Here is a 22,440-nt window from a genome sequence, read left to right on the forward strand (position 1 = left end):
CAGCCAATACATAGCAAAAATGAGCAGGGAGAGCCCTCAGAGGAGAAAATAATCCCAGCCCTAAGGCAAGCTGCAAAGAGAGCCTGGGGAATCTGCAGGAATAATGCTGAATATGCTCAGTCCTACTTTGACTCTTCCTCATCCTAATCCCTCAGTTTCCATGTGGTGTGAAAATTTCTGCTTTATCCAGTGAGACAACTCTCCCCTAACTTCAGTTCTCACCTGGGGGTGCCACATGCCCTTTCACAGAGGTATCCATGCTTGATTTCACTGACTCCAGGTGGAAGCCCTCGGTGCTTTCCTGTCTCTCTTGGGGATGTGCTGGTTCAACCCTGTCCTGGTTTGGGACAAATTTGGGAGAAAACCCTTGTATAGGATCCCTCTAAGGAAGCAAACCCACGTGGCCCCTCCCTCCAACCGGTCCGGAAAAAAAAACCCAAAACCCTCTTTGGAGAAAAGTGGAAAAAACTATTTTACTAAACAAATGAAGTGCATACAAGTATAAAGAATGAATAGTGTGAAACAATAAAACCTCTCCTGAAGTGAGATGGCAAATTGAGAAAGTCCTTGCCGTGGGTGTAGCTCGGCTCTCTCTCAGTCTCTCCTCAGTCCCAGTCCCTCCGGTGCTGCTGGAAAATGCCGAGGTCCAGGCCCCGGTGGGCCGCAGGTGCAGCCCCCAGTGCTCCCCTGGGTTTTCAGTCCAGAGCAGGTTTAAACAGTTCCAAGAAAAAGGGAAAAAAACAGTCCAGGGAAATTCTCTGCCCTAGCTAGCTGAAACTAACTAAAAGCAAGGAAAAAAAAAATCTGTCCTGCAGTCTCTCCAAGCCTCCGCCGAACACGCCGTCCGCAGAAGAATGTGGAGGAGTCAGGCAGTTTTCTCAAAACAAACTCCGCGCTTCTCCTTGCTCTTAGAACCAGTCTTAAAGGCACAGGACTCAATATACAGCACAAACAGAACAGACGATTGGGGATACAGGCATCATAAAGTTACCCTAGGACAAACCCTTCTCAGTGCACGGGGCTGAAGAGGAAAGGAAATTCAGCTCCAGCACTGGGCCTGGATTTGGGTTTTCTCCCTTTTCCAGGAGGCGGTGATCCACAGCAAGAAGTCAGTCAGGGTCCAGGAATAGCAGTTTGTCTCTCATAGAAACCATTTGATTGGCATCACTGAGCTGCAAAAAGACCCGGTGGGCTCGGTGACAGGTTCTGATCGCCTGGAGACAGGATTTTCTCTCTCATCTCACAGCAAGGGGAGGAAAGCTCATCTGCTCTCCTTTGTACTTGCACACACCTGGGAAAGGGATGGCAGATCTTTTGGAAAGGAGTTGCAGGATGGGATGGTGCATGTGGAGAGAGGGAAGTGCTGAAAGGCCTCTGTCTCTGAGTGTTTGCCTTTGGGATTTGGAGTTCTTTGGAGTGTGAATAACCCCAGAAAGGAGCAACAACAGCAACAACAAAGTACGATGGAATCATACATCATGGATCTCAATTTTTAACCTAATTCGATGAAGAGCTTTCTTAAACATATTAAATATGAAAGCAGGCAGCTCCATGGAGTGATGGGCTGGAGTGAGATGCTGTGAAAGCCCCTTCCTGAAGGAAAAGCTGCAGTAGTGGTTTCTGTAGCAGTGGGTAATGAAACCATGAGAAATATGTATTGTAAATGCCCTGAGGGCAGGGACACCTTCAGCACAAATTTCTTTTATGAGTCACTACCGAAATAAACCCCCAAACCCAAGTCTGCACAAGCTCTGCCTACATTCTGCTACCTTGCAGGTAAACTGCAAGTGAGTTTGAGTCAGAAACATTAAACTGTCAAAGAACTTCGACACTGGACACTTTTAACTTGCTTTGGATGACCCTTTTTCATGGAGAAGACTTGGAAATAAGTGTTAATAAGTGCTAATTGCTGCTTTTTCACCAGTCGGGCCGTTATAGCCCTAAGCAGTGATTGATGATGGCTCCTTCCAGTGCCTGTGATTTATTTACCTGCTAAGCCATTAGAGAAGCATAATGGATTTCTAAATAAAATATTCCACATCTTAAATACCTTGGCTCCTCAGGTCAGGCTCAGCATTTCTCCTGGTGTTTTAGGAAAAAGGGTTTTTCATAAACCTTTTTCCTAAAATAGGATTTTTTTTATAAATCCATGAACACCTGAGACCCCCCACTGCACACAGCCTCTGCCATGTGCATTCGAGGAGGAAATTGGAGCACTGCCCAAGGATGGAGTTTGCTGCACACTGGGGTCTCAAGGTGGAGAACAGAAACTGGTATGTCATATTTGGGCATCTGGTTCCCATTTTTCTTATTCAGCCTGAGATTCTTCCAGGTATAAAATCAGTTACTGCAGTTGCTGTTAATTTCCTAAGCAAAAGATTATCTGCTTCTCTTTAATATGGACACATAATCTTCAATTATGTTGTTTTAATACATATAGCAAAGATAATTCTCCTTAATTATTACCTTGAGCACATGGCTGCAAATGCTATTCACTTTTTTTTTTTTTTTTTTTTTTTTTTAAGTAGGAAATCTGCATTAGTTCTAAATATTGAAGTGTTTTTCATTGTTGAGGGTTCTAATAAGTTATTCAGCCTACAGCTTTCATGTCAGGAGATCAGGGCTGTATTGACTTCATGGTTGCAAAGCTCTCTTTAAATTTAATATGGGAGAAAAACAGGACTCAACCCTGAAATAAATTAACCTGAGTTGCTCCAGACACCTGCAACTGCCACGTGCAACCATCAGTCTGGTGTCTGACATTTATAGCTGGAGAAGCAGGTTTCTGTTTGGAATGGCATTAACCAGCCACTGGGAACCTCTGGAGCCTGGGAACAGCTTCGTGCTGCTGCTGCTGAGGCATCCTCCTCTGAGGCTTCTTCAGCGAGGACTTCTGACTGCAGAAGGTCCTCCCTGAGCAGGAGCTTCTCCCTGGTGCTCTGTGCTCACTGCAGGGGTCTCCCACAGCCACAGGAGGCTCCTCAAATGCCCATCTCCAGGCTGGAAGGAGCATGGGGAGAGGGAGGAGGGACAGCGGCAGGATGAGTGTGTTACACAGAGATTCAGGACAGAAGGGGCTGCTGTAGAACATGGGCAAATAGTGGCTTTCAGCCCTTCTCAATCACAGAAGCTTTTCCTGCAGAAGTTCATGTGAGAAATTGGTGCTGCTTGCCTTGGTCACCCCTTGCAGGCACCTAAGATTGCGCCCGTGACTCCAGGGACTCCGTGGTGATGGGCTGAAAACCACAGCTAAAAGCAGGGAAAAGGAGGTCTTCCCTAATGGGATACTCCTTTTTAGCTTGCTTTTATCTCCTGTGGTATCCCTTCATGGGAGGCAGGACTTGCAGCACACGCCTCGCACTCAGAGAACCACAATCTGTGCAGGGAGAGGATCTTCACAGGCAAGAACTGCAGGGCCGAGTATCCCTGTAGAAAAGGGACCAGAAGGAGCCAAAACACAGGCTAAAACAAACGAGCCCAGTAAACTGTTCTGCAAATAGTAGGAAAACAAATTCTGGTTTCCAAACTTCGCACCCTCTGTTCCTGCAGAGTCTCTTGCACTAAGCTCATCCTCAGCGTTGTCTCTGTGTCCCTCAGCCGCGGGCAAGGCACAACGTCCTGTGGATAATTTTCACCTGTGCCTGGGCTCTCCACCTCCTGGGCTCTCTGGTCAGCTAGAGGGACAAGCAGAACAGATACCTGCTGCCCTTACACTGCTGCTCATTAGGGGAGGCACTGACCCCACACTCTCCTTTCCCTCTACCCAGCCATTGTGTTCCACGGAAGGTGCAGCTGCTCGATGTATTTGATTTTTTAGCTGTCAAAATTAATCGAAATTGGCCATTTGTGGGCACAGATGGAGACAGAGCTGTCACAAAAGCCCTTGAGGTTAAAAAGTGAGCCGTGTTTTGCATCTCAACATCTGGACACACCTTTCTCCCATCCCTGTCTCCTACTGGAGTTGCATGCAGCATTGTGCCCCCAGTCCTGCATGCACAGAGCTGCTGCTCAGCCCATGACATTTCACAACGATTTCCATGAGCCTCCAACAGCTTGTTCAATAGGATAATCCTGGCTGCATGCTTCCTACAAACGCTTCCATTCATAGATCCAGCACTTGCTTCTCCTAATTAAAGGCAGTTCTCCCAGTTTGGATACATTTTGCCGTCAATAAAGTGAAAGACATCTTTAAATTAAGTAAGAAACCCAAAATTAAGATGAGATAATATAATACCAGCTATCTTCAGAATGTTGGGTTTCCACACTAATTAAAGCACAATTTATGACATTTAGATCCTAGCCTATACATTTTTCTTTCTATTTGGTGATTTTTCTTAAAATAGTATTCAGGTCTATTTTTTATATATATATATTTTAACATAGGACCATCTTTTGGCAAAAATGAATATAATAAATTTGGGGAAGATTAGGACAATTATTTAGTACTTCAGTAACTAAAGGCTGGATTTTGTCAAATGTCACGTTTCAGTAAATTCCTGTAGTTTGAAATTCAGATGAAGTTTATTAGGATTAAGAGGGATTGTAGAGGAGAAATAGAAATAAGGGAGAGAGAGTTGCTAGATTGGAATATAAGAGGTAAAAATGAAGAGTGGAACTAGAGAAAGATGGTTAACTCAATTCAAGCAATGTTTGTGTGTAGTTTGACCTTGCAGAAGATTTTTATTGAACTGGATCCCGTCGTAGACAATGACACCGTGCATTTTGCAGCGACGAATTTCTAATTACTGAGCTGAGCTTTTCCAACAGCGAGATTTCTTGCACGTTGGATGCAAACCTAATTATTCCAGGTTTGGTGCTCTGACATCAAAAAAATTAAAAAGGAAGCACCAAATGTGTGTTATTGCCGATATTCCCGCGGTTATGTATCTCTAGGGTGCTGTAAGGTGGCTCTTTGTTCCAGCCTGTGTGTTTTAGCTGTGCCTGGGGTGTGTGGGAGGAGATGGTTTATGAATGTGTGCGTGGCTTCGTGCACAGTTATGCAAGAGCTTGTTTCTTAAATAGAGGAATCCCGGGAAACACGGAGAGAACACAGCCCACCCCCCCCGGAGAACCAAAACCCCCTGCAGGAACCTCACAGCTTCTCCAAGATTCATTCCCGAGGGGGAACGAGGAGAAGGCAGCAGATTTACACGGTACCGTGCTGCGTGATGCAAATGAGTGTTGCAATAATCCAATTTATTTCCACAGCTGGAGGTGCTGTCCACGAGACGGCATCATCCAGTCCAAGGACTCTGGGAACTGACCTGTCCTTGAGGTCAAGGGTGAACCTGCTACAAAGGTGATTCCTAGTGCAGTGGTATATAAGCCAAAAAAAAAGGAAAGAAAAAAAAAAAAAAAAAAAAAAGGCAGAAAAAACAAGAAAGCAAACCAAATTTTCAGTCTAAAGTGATTGATTTGCTCCTCTGTGCTTGATCAGGCAAATTAGGTGTGTGTGGAGCCAACTTCTGCTCTGGAGAGTGATGAGAGAGGAAACAGAGGGAGCCAGAAATCCCGATGCCCAGGGTACAGTAACGAAGGCCAGCTAAGCAATGGCTACATCCCAGAAGTTGGTACAGTGCTGGAAGAGGCTGCCAAAGCAAATTTGCTAAGGGAATGTGCTTTGGACCTCTTTTTGCAGCCTTTAACAGCACTGTCAGAGCTTCTGGCTTAGAGCGGCAGGGGCTGACCACAGGTAGAGGGTTTTTGGGAGCACATCAGTGTCTGGGTCTGAGATTGCTCCATAGTGTGATGCTTGCCCCGGCATCCTGGACATCTCACAGAGGTTTGTCACTCCCACAGAGCCAGGTGTGGGCTGAGCCCCTCGGTTTGGGCTGTTGCAGCGTGGCTGCTCGCCGCAGAGCAAGGCCAAGCACACCACTCTGGAGCAGAGCCTCACCCTGGGCACCGCTGCTTCTCTCTGCCTTCTCCTGCAGCACCGAGGCTCTTTGCAAAGCTCTCAGATGTATCAGGCCAGGTTTCACCTCTACCATTCCTGTCACAGCTCCTGGAGCCTGTTTGGGAGCCAATAATTTAGCAGTTTAATATTAGCCAATAACTCAACAATTCCCAAAGCTGACTGGGAGAAGCAGATAGTCCCTCCTGGCTGTTTCGAAGTCTGAAACCTCTGCAAGTTCTTACAATTTCCTCTTTGGCTTCTTCGTGCTGCGAGGCCGTGCACCTCTGTGCCTTCCTTCCCCTTTCCCACCCCTCCCTCAGTGCCTTCCACAGAGCCATTCCTGCCCTGGGGACTGAGCTTTATTAAATTGCATTCACAGCTCATTAGGGCCTGCCAATTCATCCAAGGGAGCACAAAAGCCAAGAGTTCTTGTGAAAAACCATTAAAGTCGGAATGGTGAAGGAGAAGGACTCCCACAGACCTGCTCACAAAGCCTTGTGCTGGGCTGCAGCACAGAAGGCTATCTGAATCTCAGACCCCTTCACCGAGCACAGCCTTGCACCAGCAGATGTGCAGGGCTGGGTCCTGTAGGGCTGGCAGCACATCCCCACCCTGGGGAGGAACCCCAGCACAGCTCCCACAGCACAAAGGCCCCGTGAACAGGCTGCCAAAACGGAGACTTCAGGTTTAGTTCACAAACTTGGTCTCAGATTTCATAGGAGTATGAAAGCTTACAGAGGAATGTGGGGTTTTTTCTGTCTTTCTGATATAAATTAATACAAATATAATGATGTTGCACAATTGCACCAGCTGTGCTGCTCTTCTCTCTGAAGGACTAAATCATTAATCAGCCACAGGTTTTAGATACCCAGAATCCAATGATGGTCTAATAAATGCTCTTGGTTGTTTCATTTCTAACAGAACAGCTACTCTGCATCAGTCCTGTTGGAATCTGCATCAGGTACAGCCTTTGAGTTAATACAGCATCACCATTCCTTAGATATGTTCTGAAATCTTAGGTTTTCCTATTAAAAAATGCTGATCCTTGCTGAGCAAAGCCCCAGCACAGTTTCCTGGGGCTGTAGGCACGATAACTCCAGAGTTCTGGGTACAATATGGCAGCAGCAGCAGGACTTTTGCTGTAGTGTGAGTTAATGAGTGCATGGGCAACATTTGCAGCCCTGCCTTCCTCGGGGAGCAGATCGGGGAGATGTCACTTCATTGTCCCTGCTGGGAGAGCTGGGCACTCAGGATGAAGGCAAAAAAACCCCAACAAAAACAACCCCACGGTATTTGGACTTCCCAGTCAAGAGTGTAGGAAACGAGTCTTTAATTCACATTTTCAACTGTGCAGAGAAAGAGGAAATAACAATGTTTTCTTATAGTTAGAAGAATAAACTGTTGTTTTATGCATTAGGAAAGAGCTGCCAACAGGGCTTTAGACTTTCTCCCCGAACAAGAATAGATGCCTTTCAGACACAAAAGTGGGAACAAATGTGCTTCTTAGCACATCTTCTCTCATTTAAAAACCCCCTAAAGAACCATGTTCTCTGCTGATAGAAATCAGCACAGCTCCAGAGTTATACCCTCTGAGATGCTGACCACAGCCTTACAGGCAGAAGTGATTCGAAGAGTAGCACTGTGGCTCTTTTAACACCAGCTTAAGGCCATTGGGGAGCAGGGAAAGCGCAGGAAATGGTTTGGGGAAGCAGCTCACATTTATCTCGGTGCCACCTGGGGCAGCTCTCCATGCAAACCAGGGCTTTTGCATAAAAAATAAACCTTAGGCCCTCCTGCTGATCTACCAAGCACTCAAAGCCAAAGTTGTGTTGCATTCAAACAACCTGCTCAGGCTCCATCCTTCCCCAGCCCCACGCACCTGGCTGGCCCTGGCATCATCTCCTCCACGGATGCTGGTGCCTGGTTGCTCATGTTTGGGCACGGTCAGGGGGATGCTGGCACCACAGCTCTTGGCTCATGCTTTCAATTTCTCCATGTAAAGTTTGGAAAAAAAATTAAAAATCCCTTTTTATTTTTTTTCCGTGCAATGTCACCTGCTGTGTAAAAAAGCCATTGGTCCCTGACTTTCCTCCTTCTGTTATCAGAAAGGCGTTGTTTTTACCCCAAGGCGTTTCCAGGGGACAAGAGGAGTGTGCAGCCAGTTCATGTAAAGCAATCCTGGCTGGACAGGCGTGCTTCATCTCAGCTGCAAAATTAGCATGATGTTTGTTGTAGCTTTTGCAGCAAAGGAGGCCTGGAGGCAGAATTTTGAGGAAACTGCTGAATGAGGAATGTTTTCAGGAGCGTCGCTCCCGCAGGGAGGGCAGGGTGAGGCAAAGTCCTTGAGTTCTCAGTTCAGCACGGGGCACATCAGAGGCACAAACAGGCTGTGAGACGCTTCTGCTGTGGTCGATACTGGTTTAGCACCAATAAGCAGCAGGGTGGCAGAGCACCCCTAGCAAGGCCACACTGCCAAGCCATTAAGCAGAAGAGATGCTTCCTTGGATGTAAATTCATTTCGCCAAAGCTGAAAATAGCCCAACCAAAGAAAGTCATAATGGTGAGTAAGTGCATTGCTAGAAAAGGAGGGAAATGGGTAGAAAAGTGTTTATCTTAAAGCCCATAAATACAGAGTCCTTACAGCAGGACTGGGAAGGTGTGAAAGCCCTTTGGGTGCCCACATGGCCACACTTCACCAGGACTGAGCAGCCGAGGATGGAAGAAACGCTGAATTCTGTCTGAAGAATTGTGTTTTCTTACTGAATTTTAATTAACTTTCCCAAAATGTCCCTCATTTCTGCACAGTATGTAAAAGGTAGTGCCAATTATGAATATCCCTAATTTCTCTTTATTTAGGTCCTTACAACTCTACGATTTCCACCACGCCAAATTGGGAATAGCTGCATTTTGAATTCTCCACTGGAATTTTAGCATGATCACACTGTGTTGGCTTCAAACTGACTCTGGAGAGGGGATGATGATGGTGATGTGCCACCTTCAGACCTGCTGGTCACTGCTTGGCACTTGGATGCTGAAGCTGGGAACCATCAGGCACAGCTGGATAAAATCAGGATGTGAAGTTGCCTGGTATGAAACTACCATCTATACCATCTATACCATCTATACCATCTATGGCATAAGGAGAAGCAGTCCCAAACTGACACCCACAAGATCTGCACCAGCAGTCCATGCACCCACTGTCCCCAAACCACAGCCACCCCTTGGGTTTTTTTTAATAAAAATTACTCCCTAACAGGAAAATGTTCGCACTGCTCATACTCATTCATGCCCACATGGCTATCAGCTTGGTTTTTCCAAATTAATCCAGACTTCTGTTAAGGGAGAAGGCAAGGAGAAGTTGTTGTTTTTCTTAGGACAGCGTAGAGGCAGATGAGGGAGGAATATTAAGAGGAGAAAGGAAGAGATAGGAAAGAAGTGAAAACAGCCCTTTTTTCCCTCACATAGTATATACTCTGAAGGCAATCTCTTTCTCTGGCGAATAAAGAACTTTTTTTTCTGTCTGGGAGGTGACTTTTAAGGAGAGCAAGGCTCTTTGTGTGTTAGTGCAGAGGCTCCTTCTGGAAGAAGAAGAGGCACAGAGCTGGGGGATGGGAAGCAATGGGAGGGCAGATGGAGCTGTTGTGCTGGGAGGTAACAGGAAAAATAAATGAGCCTGTGTTGGTTCAAAAACATCACAGATGTGGCTATTCCAGGCTTGCTGGTGCAGCGGGTTCCTGGAACTGTTTGTCTGAACAGCCACCCTGTGTGCTGAGCCCCTGACAAACACAGAGTAACCCAGGGTACAAGAAGCCCCATGACACAGTGCTATAATAAGACATCATCAAGCTGCATCCCTCTCCAGGAGAATGGCAGGCATTTCCAGAACAGCCCTTTTCACTAACTAAAGGAGCTCTTGTTGGAAAATAACCCCACCTGCTCTAAACTTCATTTTCCCATTTGGTGCATAAATTAAGAGTCAAATAAACTGTGTCAATATCCAAAGTTTTTAAGGAAGAGGCAGCAGCAGGTATTAGCACAGGGTCTGGCTCAGATGCATTTTGTTTTTTTCCAGGCCTTCATCCACAGCATGATTTCCCAGTTGTTCCACTCTGACTGGGAACAATGGTCCTACCTGCACAGCAGATGCACCCAAGACTAAGGCTGAACATGAACAGTGCATGCAGGGTCTCCAAGAAGTCTGAAATCTGAATCCAGGCGGTCCCTGCTGGGTGATGTTTGTTCTCCCAAGTTTGCAGAAGGCTGGAGGCAGGCGTACAAGGGTAGGTAGGATGAGCTCTCCCTAATCTCAAGGCTTTTCTTGCACTGGTGATGTCGTCTGCCCACAGATCTGTGATTATCTGTGTTCAGGTGTCTCTGTCAGATACAGACCCTCCTGTCAGCTCCTTATCATTGACCCTGGCCCAGCATTCTTAGTTAAAGCTGATTAAACTGTGAAAACCAGTTGTATGACATTGCTGTGGTGCACATAATCCAGCTGGATGAGGCAGGATGTTTCCAAAGGTCTGCAGTCTGGGCCATCATTAGTTTGAAATGAACAGGCTTTGAGCATGACAGCTTACATGGGAGATAAACTGGTGGACACTATCACTCTTCTTTATGATTTTTTTTAAAACACAGAAGTAGCTCACAACAGCAGCTGACAACTGGATTGCTGACATCCAAAACTCAACCTGCTCGTTGACTTCTGGGGATGAAAATTATTCAAGTCAAACCATGTCTGCAAATGACAACAAAGCTAATGGACCCAAATACTTCAGGAGGTTGGATAGGTGAGGTTCATGCTTCAGTTCTCCTACAGAATGTCCACCAAGGTCCATTTTGTAAGGGAAACTTTTGCTCAAGTATTTGAAGTCTTACCATGAAGATGGAACTAGGACAGAACTTGCTCTCCAGCAGGCGAGCTCGAAAGTGTGGTTAAGCAGGGACAAAACAAAGGGCACACAGGACAGACAGCTCTTAGTTAAGGGGACTGAACTGACGTGGAAAAGCTCTGTGAGGAAGGCAGCTGTGCACAAGGTGAAACCTCACAGTAGCTGGGTTCTGCTGCCTGCAGAGCACAGATTAGATCTTATCTGGCTACACAGGCACTGGAAACACACAGACAGGGTAAAACACGGCTCAGTCACACTCAAAACGTGACCCATGGGAACAGAGAGTGGCTGGATTCCTGTCTGGTGGGACAGTGATCAGCTGGGAGATGCAGTGTGTAGAGAAAGGACAAAAACCACGACTCCATTTAGGATTTGGGAGAGGGAGGAAGGAAGACAAGGGGAGAGGAAGGTGTGAGGATGCAGTCATGTGGTGTCCCCATGAGCACAGTGAGGTGGTGGGAATACAGAGTGAATGCTTTTTCTGGGAGATGCTTTTGGAGCAACGGCAGCCTGGGGGTTGTAGGGATCTGGCAGGAGGTTGCTCCTGCCCGGTGATTCCTGGCTCTTTCCAGAGTTGCTTTGGTGCTCACTTTCCAGGAGATCTGGCTCGCCTCTCCTGCACAGAGCCAGGCCCCAGCCCAACCGTGGAGCCTCAGAGCACATCACAGAACCATGGAGAGACGTGGGGCACCACTGTTTAATTAATCTCAGATAGAGTGAGGTGGAAGAACAGCTGGTGAAGAGATGTAACATTCACTCCAGGACTTTGGTTTACTTGGAGACACGGACAAAATGACCCAGGGACTGAAGTTTAGGCGTCCATGAAGGGCTGTGTTAAGGCCCAAAAGGCTCAGTGAGACTAAACCAGATTAAAACATGACTGGGATGATGAGGCCACCAGATTCTCAGTTTCCCTCTCAGTAATGAGGATGATGATGATGCTTATCAAAGAGCATGCAGTGAGGATAAATCAAGACAAGGGTCTTGATGACAAATAGGACAGAGACTGTCATGTTCCAGCAGAAATTACCACAAAATTGAGGTGAGGAGCCTCTTTGTGACAGATGCTGGGGTTTGATGTGCCTGCAGAGCAGAGTGTTCACAGCAGCCACTGCTCATAGCCCAGGCACATGTGGGAGACGAGGGACAGCAGGCAAACAAGAGCCTGTGAAGGCATTGTTCAGCCCACAGGTGACTTGAGAGACAGTTTGGCAGCTCGATGATGGGGGGAAAAGTGGGTATTGCTAAATGAAAGGAGCAAAGTTGGATAAAGCATTCTGGCTTTAATCACTTTGTATGCCCGTGCAAATTTAATTAAGGGAGAGTGCCTAAAATATGCCATTCAATTAAATGAGTTTTCAAAGAGCACAAAGTGAACTCCAGTTCCGTCAGAGAAAGACACCTGCGTTGTGGCACAAGGCTTGGAGACACAGGTTTGATTAAACACCTTGTAACAACCTTTGTGGGGCTGTAGCTTTCACAACAATTATGTGAAAACACATTTTCCCAGCTGAATTATAGAGCTCTGAAAAATGAGGTTCACCTTTCTGCTAAAAACCTTTCCCTCCCCATCAAACTCTGCATAAGTCACCCTCTGGAGATCCTTCCACAGTCTGCTCACATCCCAGCAGGCATGAATTTGCACAGTTGGAAGAATCTCACCAGCTGACACTGGCCGTGGCATCCTGAAAGTCAGGGATTCCAGTAAAACTTTCCAAAAAAATGTTTGAATTTGCTAAACACAGGCAACTTCTCTTTTCAGATCTGGCAGTGAATGAGGCTTTTGGCTACAATTGCAAAGCTGGATGTCTTCTTTGCTTGGCAGCTCATCTGGTAATTATGTTGTGGAGATGGAGTATGGCTTGCGAGAAGTGGAGGGCACGGATTGAGCCCTTGAGCAGCTTCGGCTGAGTTCCATCACTTGTTTGCTGATGGGGATGTTTGCTCTGTGCAGAGCAAGACAGTGATTAAGCCTAGATCCAAAAGTTCATCCCAAGTTCACAGCTACTCCATGAGTAATGCCTGGTCCTGTGAACAGGATTATCCCCTGTGTTAGCTGTCCTCTGTCAATGCAGCTGGCAGGTTTGAGCTCAGATATTTGCCCTCCATGGAGGAAGAGCTGAGCTCCAGGCACAGCCCAGGGCACTCCTGATGTCCCTGTTCTGGAGGAAGGATGCTGCCATGCTTTTTCCAATGCAGTCACTGAATTTGGGGCCTGTCTGCCAGGGAGAACTATGACATGGCTTAAACCCATTGCAAAATCATTTTTTATGTAAAGAACAGAAATTCAGAATTTGGATAAGCTCAGGCTTATGTGAAACTCTACTTTCCCCTTCCAAGCCAGTGGGTCCTCTTTCTCACGTAGGTCCTCTTTACCCACTTACTTTTTTTCTTTCAAATTCTTCGTGAGATTTTAATTGGTCCCACCCTGAATTTGAGGATCTCCAGCTTCCCATGTCCTGCTAAGGTTCACTCAGCTATTTCAGGGTAATGAGGATGGGATGAGGATGGGATATATCCAGGAACATTTCTGTTGTGTTTCCATTGTCGTCTCTGCAATATAACCCTGTTGCAGCCCTAAATAACATATTGGGATGGGGAATCTGCCCATTGATAAAAACCAAAACACCTCTTTTGGGTTGATTTGGGCAACAGGACTCTGTTCTGGCTCTTGTCCCATTTGCCCAACACTGGCTGTTGGCACTGTGCTGCTCCTTGCATGTGAGTGTCAGCCTGGACTTAATGTGGTGGTAAAGTTAATTAGCAAAGCTCCTTCTCCCGTTGTTATTCACCAACATTAATGTCTGTGGAAGGAAAGGACAAAATGAGCCAAGTTAATTTCAGTCCTGTGAAAAACCCAGAAAAATAGTAATGTTCACCAAATGGGAAAAAGAGAAAATGAGGAGATTAAAAAAAAATCAATTTCCAGCTTCTAAGAGGACCTAACCAATAAGAGTATAAAAGATAGCTGAGTGTTCTGCTTAAATGAAAAAAGTGATTACTTCACAGGCAAGTGAATGGTCTTCCATATCTTCTTCCTCTGCCTCTGTTATTTAATTTTTTTCCCCTCCACTTTTATTCTTTGACTCCATTGGTGTGGTGAGATGGTGCTGGAGCTATTGACATTTCTCCTTGGTGCAAGTGGAGGTGACATCCAGAATAAGTCACCTCCTTTGGAGGGGATGAGTCTGGCCTGTGACCCCTGGAAGCGAGTTGTGTTGATGCAACATTCACATGGCTCAGACAAACACAGCAAGCTCAGGAAGATGAGAGCTCATAGTGCATTTACAGCCTTAACAGTGAAATCACGCAAAGCTGAGGAGGTGTGGTGCATCCTCAGGGCAAATGTGGACCCAATGCAAGCATGGGACAGGCTGGAGAGGGAAGAGTGGTTCTTCCATGGTTCCAATCAGCATGACCATGACTACTGAGTGCTTCACAGGCACTCGTATCTGGCCTCTAAGTACTATTTTGAGGTTCACAAGCCAAGTTCCCTGATGGATAATCCACTGGACAGAAGAACAGTGCAGTAGGCAGCTAAACCAGCCAAGCCCCACATCCTACATCCTTGAGTCCTTTTCTGCGCTTGCAGCCTCTCCAGGCTCCCTGATGTCCAAGCAAGAAAACATGACTTTCCAGGGAGGAATATCTGGATCTCTTCTCTCAACTCTGACTTACTTCTTATTTTCAGTAGACTTCTTATTTTCAGTAGACTCCTCTTTTTGGGCTGGTCTGTGATGGAAATAGGTACGAAAGCCAAAATTTTTTGGGGGTGGAGATGACCAACAGGCACACGCACAGAGATGGTGCAGTGAGAGGTGTGATCAGATAATCCTTCCTTCCTGAGGGCACGGGCTATTAACCCCTCTCGTAGAAGACAGTCAGGTTCTAAAGTCAAACTCTTGGGAGCCAGGAAACACCAGAACTAACAGCCTGCACAAACACAAATGAGGGCCTTTCTGCACATCAAACGCGAGGCATCCTTTAATTATTTGATCACCTATCATTTGGGGTTATTTTAATCCGGCGAATCGCTCCCGGCCACATTAACACACGCTGCTCAAACCGCACGCTGCCTTCGACGTTAATTTCCTCGCGAGCGCCTGTGCAAAGCCTCGGCGCCTGATCAATATTAATGCGTTTATCTGCACAGCGCTCCTGCCGTGTCACCAGCTGGGGAACTGAGCCACAGAGAGATTAAGGCCAAAATGATCAAACGCGCTTGCTAATTTTGGGCGCTCGATTTGCAGCGCCGGGGATCTGATCTTTCCCCGAGCGCTCAGCGTTTCGCTGCGCTTGGTGTGCCTGAAGCACAGCTCCCGCTGCCTCGTTCCTGTCTCCCAGGGCAGATCCATCCTGAGTGCCCTGCGTGGGGCAGCAGGAATGGGAAGGAGAAGTTTTTTGGGCAGCTCCTTTGCTGTGCAGATGAATTTCCTGTGCTGAACTGTTGAGAGCAAGGGAGAAATCCTGGGGAAAAAGAAAAACAAACAAAAACCAAGCCAACCTGTATTGGCCATCAGTGTGGGCCCAGGTGGCCAAGAAGGCCAATGGCATCCTGGCATGTATCAGCAACCGTGTGGTCAGCAGGACCAAGGCAGTGACTGTCCCCCTGTACTGGTGAGGTCATGCCTCAAATCCTGGAGCCAGGTTTGGGCTCCTCATGACAAGAAAGACATTGAGGGGCTGGAGCGTGTCCAGAGAAGGGAACAGAGCTGGGAAGGATCTGGAGCACAAATTTGATGAGGAGCAGCTGAGGGGGTGTTTATCCTGGAGAAAAGGAGGCTCAGGGAAGATCTCATTGCTGTCTACAACTCCTGACAGGAGGCTGTCGTAAAGTGGGAGTTTGTCTGTTCCCCCAAGTAACATGGGACAGGACAAGAGGATATGGCCTCAATTTCTGCCAGGAGAGGTTTAGATTGGATATTAGACAAAAAATTCTTTACTAGAAGAGTTGTCAAGCACTGGAACAGGCTGTCCAGGGAATTGGCTGAGTCACCAGCTCCGGAGGTATTTAAATGACATGTAGATGTGGCATTTGGGGACATTAGTGGTGGCCTTGAGAGTGCTGGGACTTGATGATCTTAAAGATATTTTCCAATTTAAATGATTTTACAGTGTCAGATTGGAAGTCTCTGGGAACCTTGGGTTTTTTTGATATTTTTTGCAGCTTTTCCATCCTTACATCATCACCCAATATTTCTTCAATATAAATTTTGGAGATGTAAAGTCCCAAAGTATTGCCCTCAAAAGCCAAGTGTACAAAGCCAATTCTGCCAAATTAACTAGAGAAAAATCCAGATCTCATTTTCACCAGTACTTATCTCATTGGTGGGGTGCAGCCTGTTGGATCCAGAGCCAAACCTCCAACTTCACAGCCCAGGGACTGAGAGGGGAGGTGCGTGAGCAGGGCTTGTGTTGGCCATGCAGCTCTCTGAGGTTACAAAATAACCAGTGATTTCACAGGGAGTGCTTGGCACCAGGGAAACACCCACATTTGGGACCCCAGAGCTCAACCTCCGGAACTGAGTGGGGTGTGTAGTTTTGCCCTTTCTAACTTTTGTCCCTGGGAACATCTCCTGTCCCTCCTCCCTCTGTCCTGCCCATCTCTCATCTATTCCCTGCTCCCTGTCTAGTCTTGCCAGCTCTCCCATTGCCCAAATCCATCTACACCCCCTTGTTAATCCTCTCTCTTCTGCTTTGGCAGTGATAGAGGTTTTTTCCCTCCCACTACGCTTTTACATGACCGTGATTTACGACCCTGGGTTTAAAGATTTATTGCAATGTACACATGGCACAGCAGCCTCTAAGTGATGTATTTAGCATGGTTATTATTCTCTTATACAGCAATTTTTCCAAAGTGAAACAAGCAGCCTCATGTTGTCAAAACTCTTGTCCTCTAACTTCTGAGGTTTATTCTGGTGAGAATAAAACCAGGGAGGGGAAGCAACTTAAAGAGGTTGGCTGGCATCTCTAGACCTCACGAGTAATACAAGCACATGGGAGCTTAACCAAGCACCAGATGGTCTTCAGACAATTAATTGCAGGTTGAGGATTCACATCTACATCAGCTCTTGTTCATTCCTCTTTACAGAAATGGTTAAAAACCTGACAATTAAAACCCCCTCCTCCCTCTGAGAAAAGCAGCAAAGACAGCAACCATCTATCACCTCCTCTCCCTTGCTTTTGCATGTTTTAGGACAGTGTTTTACCTATGTAAGATGAGCAAGGGCCTTAGGTCATCTTAGAGATCTTAAACTGATCTAAGGCTTTAATGTGCTTAGAGGTGGTGGAAGGACATTGATTATATTTAACCCTAAAAGCCCACAAACAACTGTGTACAGAACAGAAGTCTCTTGTTTGGCATGGATTTGTGTTCCTTTCTTGACGTGCATCCTCTTGATGTACAGACCAAGTCAAAGTCCCCTAAAATCACTGAGTAGTCTTAAATTAGCTCAAAGAAGCACTGCTGTTGGCATCAGCAGCAGCAGGTTCAGCCTTCTGTTGTGGACATTCTTAGAGCCAAGTTTATCATTTTCTGTACTGAACTTGTGGTGTCAAAACTGATCTGGAAAACATTAAAACCCAACCAGAACCACTAGTTTCACCTGTGGTAAAAATCCAAACCCGGTGGTTCCCCATCAAAGTGCACCTTTCCAACTGCAGTTTTTTAAATTACTATCCAATTCAAGAAATAGAAGCTAGCCATTTTTTTTTCTAAATAAGCAATTTTCTCATTTAAATAAGCATTTGAAATTGTCATTTAAGACAAGCAATTTTGTGTCTCTCTTTTGTTAAAGAAAACCTTGTCATAATTTTATTTTCTCATGACTAAGCAAAATACCCAAGAGGATTTCCTCCAAATTTCCAAATGGGGCACAGGCTGGAGCTGCAGCATTCCCGTCATTGGAAATGCCAAGAATGCTGTGAGTTTGGATGGAATTATCACCGGGCTAGTCAGACCTGGCATCTCAAAAAAATTAAGCCCTGTGCTGCCAAATTTGAAGATGCCTTGCCCCAGGATTTTACTTCATCTCAGGCTTGTCTCAGAGGCTGTGAAGGATTCAAATGTCATTTTGCTTTGAGTCTCTTGCCAAGGTCTACACTCGTGTACAACAGCATTGTTCTCACTGCTCGTGGGAGCAGACCATCACTAAAACACCTGGCTCCTCGGGTGTGTCTGTGACACCAATAAAACAACTTCCCACAGGGATTGGCCCAAATTTTTTCTGTCATAGACAGAAACCCCACTATCTGAGGTTGCTACGTGGTAGGGAAGGCAGCAGAGAACATCTGCGGGCTTGAGTGCTGTTTGCTTTACACTGATGCTGCTCCCAAGCTTGAACATGAGGTTTTAACCCTAAACATGGCCATGGACTTGTGGGTGCTCATCTCCTGGGCTTGGACCTCAGCAGCTGAGCCACAGCGACGTTTCTGATGTTCTTGCAGAAAAGCATCAATAGTGCTGATTTGTAATTTGAAAGGAAGATGATATTGTATGACTCAGAAACGACGCTGGGAAAGAGGTCTGATATTATGGTATTTAAACACAGGAAAACCAGGTTGCCTGTGGAAAAGCTTGAAAAACAGACATGATTCCTTTATTGATGCTCATGACAAACTGATTTGCACAGTGCCCATATTAAGGGTCAGCAGTGAACATGGCCAGGCACAGCCATACCACACATGACCAGCCCCAACATCAGTTGGAAGGATCAAGCAGTAAAAACACAGTTACGAATACCACTCCAAAAATCGTATCACTTTATCCTGAAATAAAATATCTCATATAGAAGTCGATTTTGAATTTCTCCCCTAAATTTACAGTATTTCCAGAGAAGGCCTTAAAAACCAGCTGGAACTTGTCCACCTGCAGTGTCAGGGTTTGGTGTTTTGCTGCGTGGAGTGGTTGGGTGCAGCCCGTGAAGCTGCCTCAAACACACCTCAGCCACGCCTGCTCATTAGCCATTTTCTGATACAGCCCTTGGCAGAGCTGCAGAGCATGCCCAGGTGATGAGAGATGGCCCTCTGTGCAGCCACTAAAAGGGCTCGAGTTGATGTTTTACTGTCAGTCTTAATGCTGGCATTTCTGTGCATTTCATTTTACCGCTCTATTACTGCTCCTGTAATTGGGTTGTGTGTAATTCTACATTGAATGCACAGCTGCAGCACGCCCTGCTACTCGCAGCCACTCCAGAGAGAAGTTTCCACGTAAGATTTTTAATTTTTTTAGAAGTACCTGTTCTTCAAATAGCTACAATAGCTCTGCAGGAGCCTGTCAGTCAAGCAAGATTGCAGACTGCCTAAATTCAGGCTGACATGACAGACTGTAATGACTTTGAAGGGGCTTTTATGGTCTATTATGCCAGTGGTCCCTGACTAACAGAAGCATCTCCTACAATTCTCATTAAAACTGTAATGGCCTCAAAGACTTCTATATTATCAATTACTTCAAATGTGAGTTATTTCATTCCCCCCCCCCCCCCCCCCCCCAAAAAAGCACATTCATGCAATACTAAAGGTGTAGTATAAATAAGGAAAATAGAATTTAGATTTTATGCAATTTTGATGCTGAGAAATTGCAACATTGGCAAGGATTTGAGCAATTGTAAGTAAAATTTTTGCTTGCTGAAAGCCAAAATGAAGAAGTGGATGACACTGTGTGTGCAGTGAGATTTTAATGTGATGCCATAGGGACCAATGTGGTGCCATAAATAAGAGTGGTGGATGATTTTGAGTTGCCATAGCCGCAAGGAAAGTTACAATGCTCATCTTCTGGATGGATGAAGCTCTTTGGCCTCCACTGTGCTGGAGGTCAGGGCAGACCATCACACCTGCCCTTCCTGGCTTCACACTCTCTCAATCTTCTCCTGAGGGCAGGAGCACGGCATGTCTAACACCATATGATTTACACGTGAAAGAGAGAAAAAATGTCACAGCGGTGCTGTTTGAAGGGTAACTTGGATTTGGCAGTCTGCTGCATGTTTTTAGGTCAGTCACTTCTTTCATTTCCCAGGTATGCAGGGGGGTTGTGAGGCTGCCTGGGGACTCCTGGTGACACTCCTGTGGAGTAGACTGTAAATTCTGAGGGTAGGGAGAAGATGGAAGTAAGTCAGGAGCAGAAGGAAACCGGTTCCAAAGTTCATGCTGTGACAGCACACAGACATCCAGTGTAGGGAATCTCAAGATGTTTGGGCTGTCCATGAGACTGGACAGCCAGCAGGGCATCAGAGGGGCGCAGTAATAAACCACAGGAGCTGGCACACCCAAAGACAAGTGGCTCTGCCCAGCAGAGGGTAGCATTGACCAAACACCCAACCTGTACTCAAGGTTTACACTTTCACCTACCTACGAATGCCCACCTCTGTCACAGCCCCTCTGAGATGAGAGGCACAGCTTAGCCCAGACCCAGGGAAAGCCTCGCAGGCTGACACTGTGCAAATTCTGTTCAAAAATTACAAGAAATCTGGAAAATCAACTCTCAAAATAGAATTTTAAGGAATCTGTTAAAAGACACAATATATGTTGAACAGTAAACATTTGTTTTAAGGTAAACGTTATTTAGCTCCTTGTATTTTGATTTATTTTCAGTCCCGATTTGATGATCAGGTTTGGAGTTGGTCAGGTTTGGGGCTGCCCCTGAGGCACCGGAGTGCCTGTATTGCCAACAGCAAAGCCTCTGATTCGGTCACCTAACTTGGGTGTCCCAAAAGAATTGCACTTTTTTAGCGCCTTACATATTCTAAAACTGAAGCCCAAAGACCTTAACTACAAACACGCCTCAGTTAGTGCAGACTCTCATTTTCTCTGCTGTCTGACGAATCCTGCCTGTCGCCCCGCATCAGAGCTCAGCCCGTGCCCGATGTGACGACGCTAGAGGTCTCAGTGTCGCTGAGAAAAAGCTGCTTTTAGCAATAATCGCAGCCACGCGTGTGTGTGGCAGTGCGAGAGGCCGGTGCCGTGCCGGGCTCGGACGGCGGTGCCGGGGCTGGACCCGGGCGGGCTGCGCGGTGCCTCCGCCGGCCCCGGGACCGCCCGGCCCCTCTTAGGTGCCCCTGCTTCGGGGGCAGTGCTGGGCGAGGGTGGTCCCTGCTGAGGGATGAGTTTTTGCATCCCAGGACTGTGTGTGCGTGTGCGAGGCAGGTGGGCACCGCGCCCCCGCGCATCCCGGCGCATCCCAGCGCAGCCCTGCGCAGAGCCGGTCCAGGCAGCACGGCCGCTTGCGGTGTGCCTTTTTAATTTCCCTTTTTAAAATTTTTTTTTCTTCTTCTTCTTCCTGGCTTTCCTTTTTTATTTTTTTCCCCCTCGCTGCTTTCCCTCCCCTCCCGTTTGACGTGCGTGGTTTTGGTGCAATGCGAATTATCTTCATTCAGTCAGGAGGGGCAGCGCCAGGCAGCAGAGCAACGGCGGGGCTGCCTCCTCCTCCTTCCTCCTCCTCCTCCTCCGCTTTCTCCTCTTCCTCCTCCTCCTCCCATTGCCATAACAACCACGCACAGCCGCTGCGCCCGCGGGGCCGCTCCGCACCGCACCGCGCCCGGCAGGCTGAGCATCCCATGGGGCCCCGCACGGGGGTGGGGGAAGAGAAGCAGTGACCTCCCTCAAAAAAAAAAAAGAAAAAAACCCCCAAAAAACCCCAAACCCAAAAAACTCCCCAAAAAACAAAGAAGAAAGAAAGAAAAGAAAAACAAACAAACAAACAAAAAAAAGAGAGGGACTTTTCGGCGGGGCGGGTCAGTCAGGGAGCAAAGTGACCCCGGGACGCGGGTGCGCGCAGCTGCTGCGCGGGGCGCAGAGCACGGAGGGACGGGGCAGCCCCGCCGGCGGCTCCGCGGGGGGGGCGCGGAGGAGGGGAGAGGAGGGGAGGGAAGGGAGGGGGTGAAAGAGAAAGTTGGGAGGAAATAGCCCAGGAAAAGTGACACTCGCGGAGCCCGCCGGAGCGCGGAGGAAATAAAAGCGGCGGCGGGCAGGAAGTGTGAGGAGGAGGAGGAGGAAGGGGAGAAGAAGGAGGCGGAGGAGGAGGAAGAAAAAGAAGAAGAAGGAGAAGAAACAGCAGCAGCCGCTGCCGCCGCGGCAGAAAAGAAAGCAAAAGCCGCCCGAGGGCTCGGAGCCGGCGGCGCGGCATCCGCGGGGCTGCGCGGCGCGGCCATGGCCCGGGAGAACGGGGACGGCGGCGGCTCCTGGAAGAAGCAGGCGGAGGACATCAAGAAGATCTTCGAGTTCAAGGAGACGCTGGGGACGTAGGTGGCGGGGTTTGGCTGCGGGGCCGGGGGCGGGCGCGGGCGCTGTCCCTTCCCGCGGGGATGCGCGGTCGCCCCGCGGGTGGGTGCGGGAATCTGCGGGGATTTGCGCGCCCGCGGGTGCTGCTCCGCGCCCCGCGCATCCACCCGAGCGAGAAGTCGGAGCGACCTGGGAACGCGGAGGAAAATAGAATTGTGGGGCAGGAGCTGGGCTGGCATCACCCCTCACCCTCCCCCCATGCCCCCTCAAAAAGCGATAAAAAGGAGAAAAAACCCTGGTGTTTTAATATATTCGTAGAACGAGGAGACGGGGGAAGGTTTTTACTTGATAGTGCAACTGTAAATAAATGCGGTCTGACTTGCACGCTTCCCCTAAAGCCGATGGCTGCAGCAATTCGTGGACAGACGAGCAGAAATA

The 22,440-nt window shown here is 47.5% G+C and overlaps 1 protein-coding gene across 3 annotated transcripts in view; it reads left to right on the plus strand.

The window, feature by feature from the left end:
* Positions 1 to 21,686: 21,686 nt before the first annotated feature.
* The window catches only part of CAMK1D (calcium/calmodulin dependent protein kinase ID), a 210,872-nt gene continuing 210,118 nt past the window's right edge, over positions 21,687 to 22,440 (plus strand). For 2 of the 3 annotated variants that reach the window (XM_040061862.2, XM_040061864.2), the window contains exon 1: positions 21,688 to 22,022. In XM_040061862.2, coding sequence (XP_039917796.1) covers positions 21,931 to 22,022 — 92 coding nt within the window. In that variant the 5' untranslated portion in view covers positions 21,688 to 21,930. Of the gene's footprint in view, positions 22,023 to 22,440 lie in introns of all 3 variants that reach the window. The other variant, XM_040061863.2, reaches the window with a different exon arrangement.

Source organism: Hirundo rustica, chromosome 4, assembly GCF_015227805.2.
Source record: "Hirundo rustica isolate bHirRus1 chromosome 4, bHirRus1.pri.v3, whole genome shotgun sequence".
NCBI classification, from domain to species: Eukaryota; Metazoa; Chordata; class Aves; order Passeriformes; family Hirundinidae; genus Hirundo; species Hirundo rustica.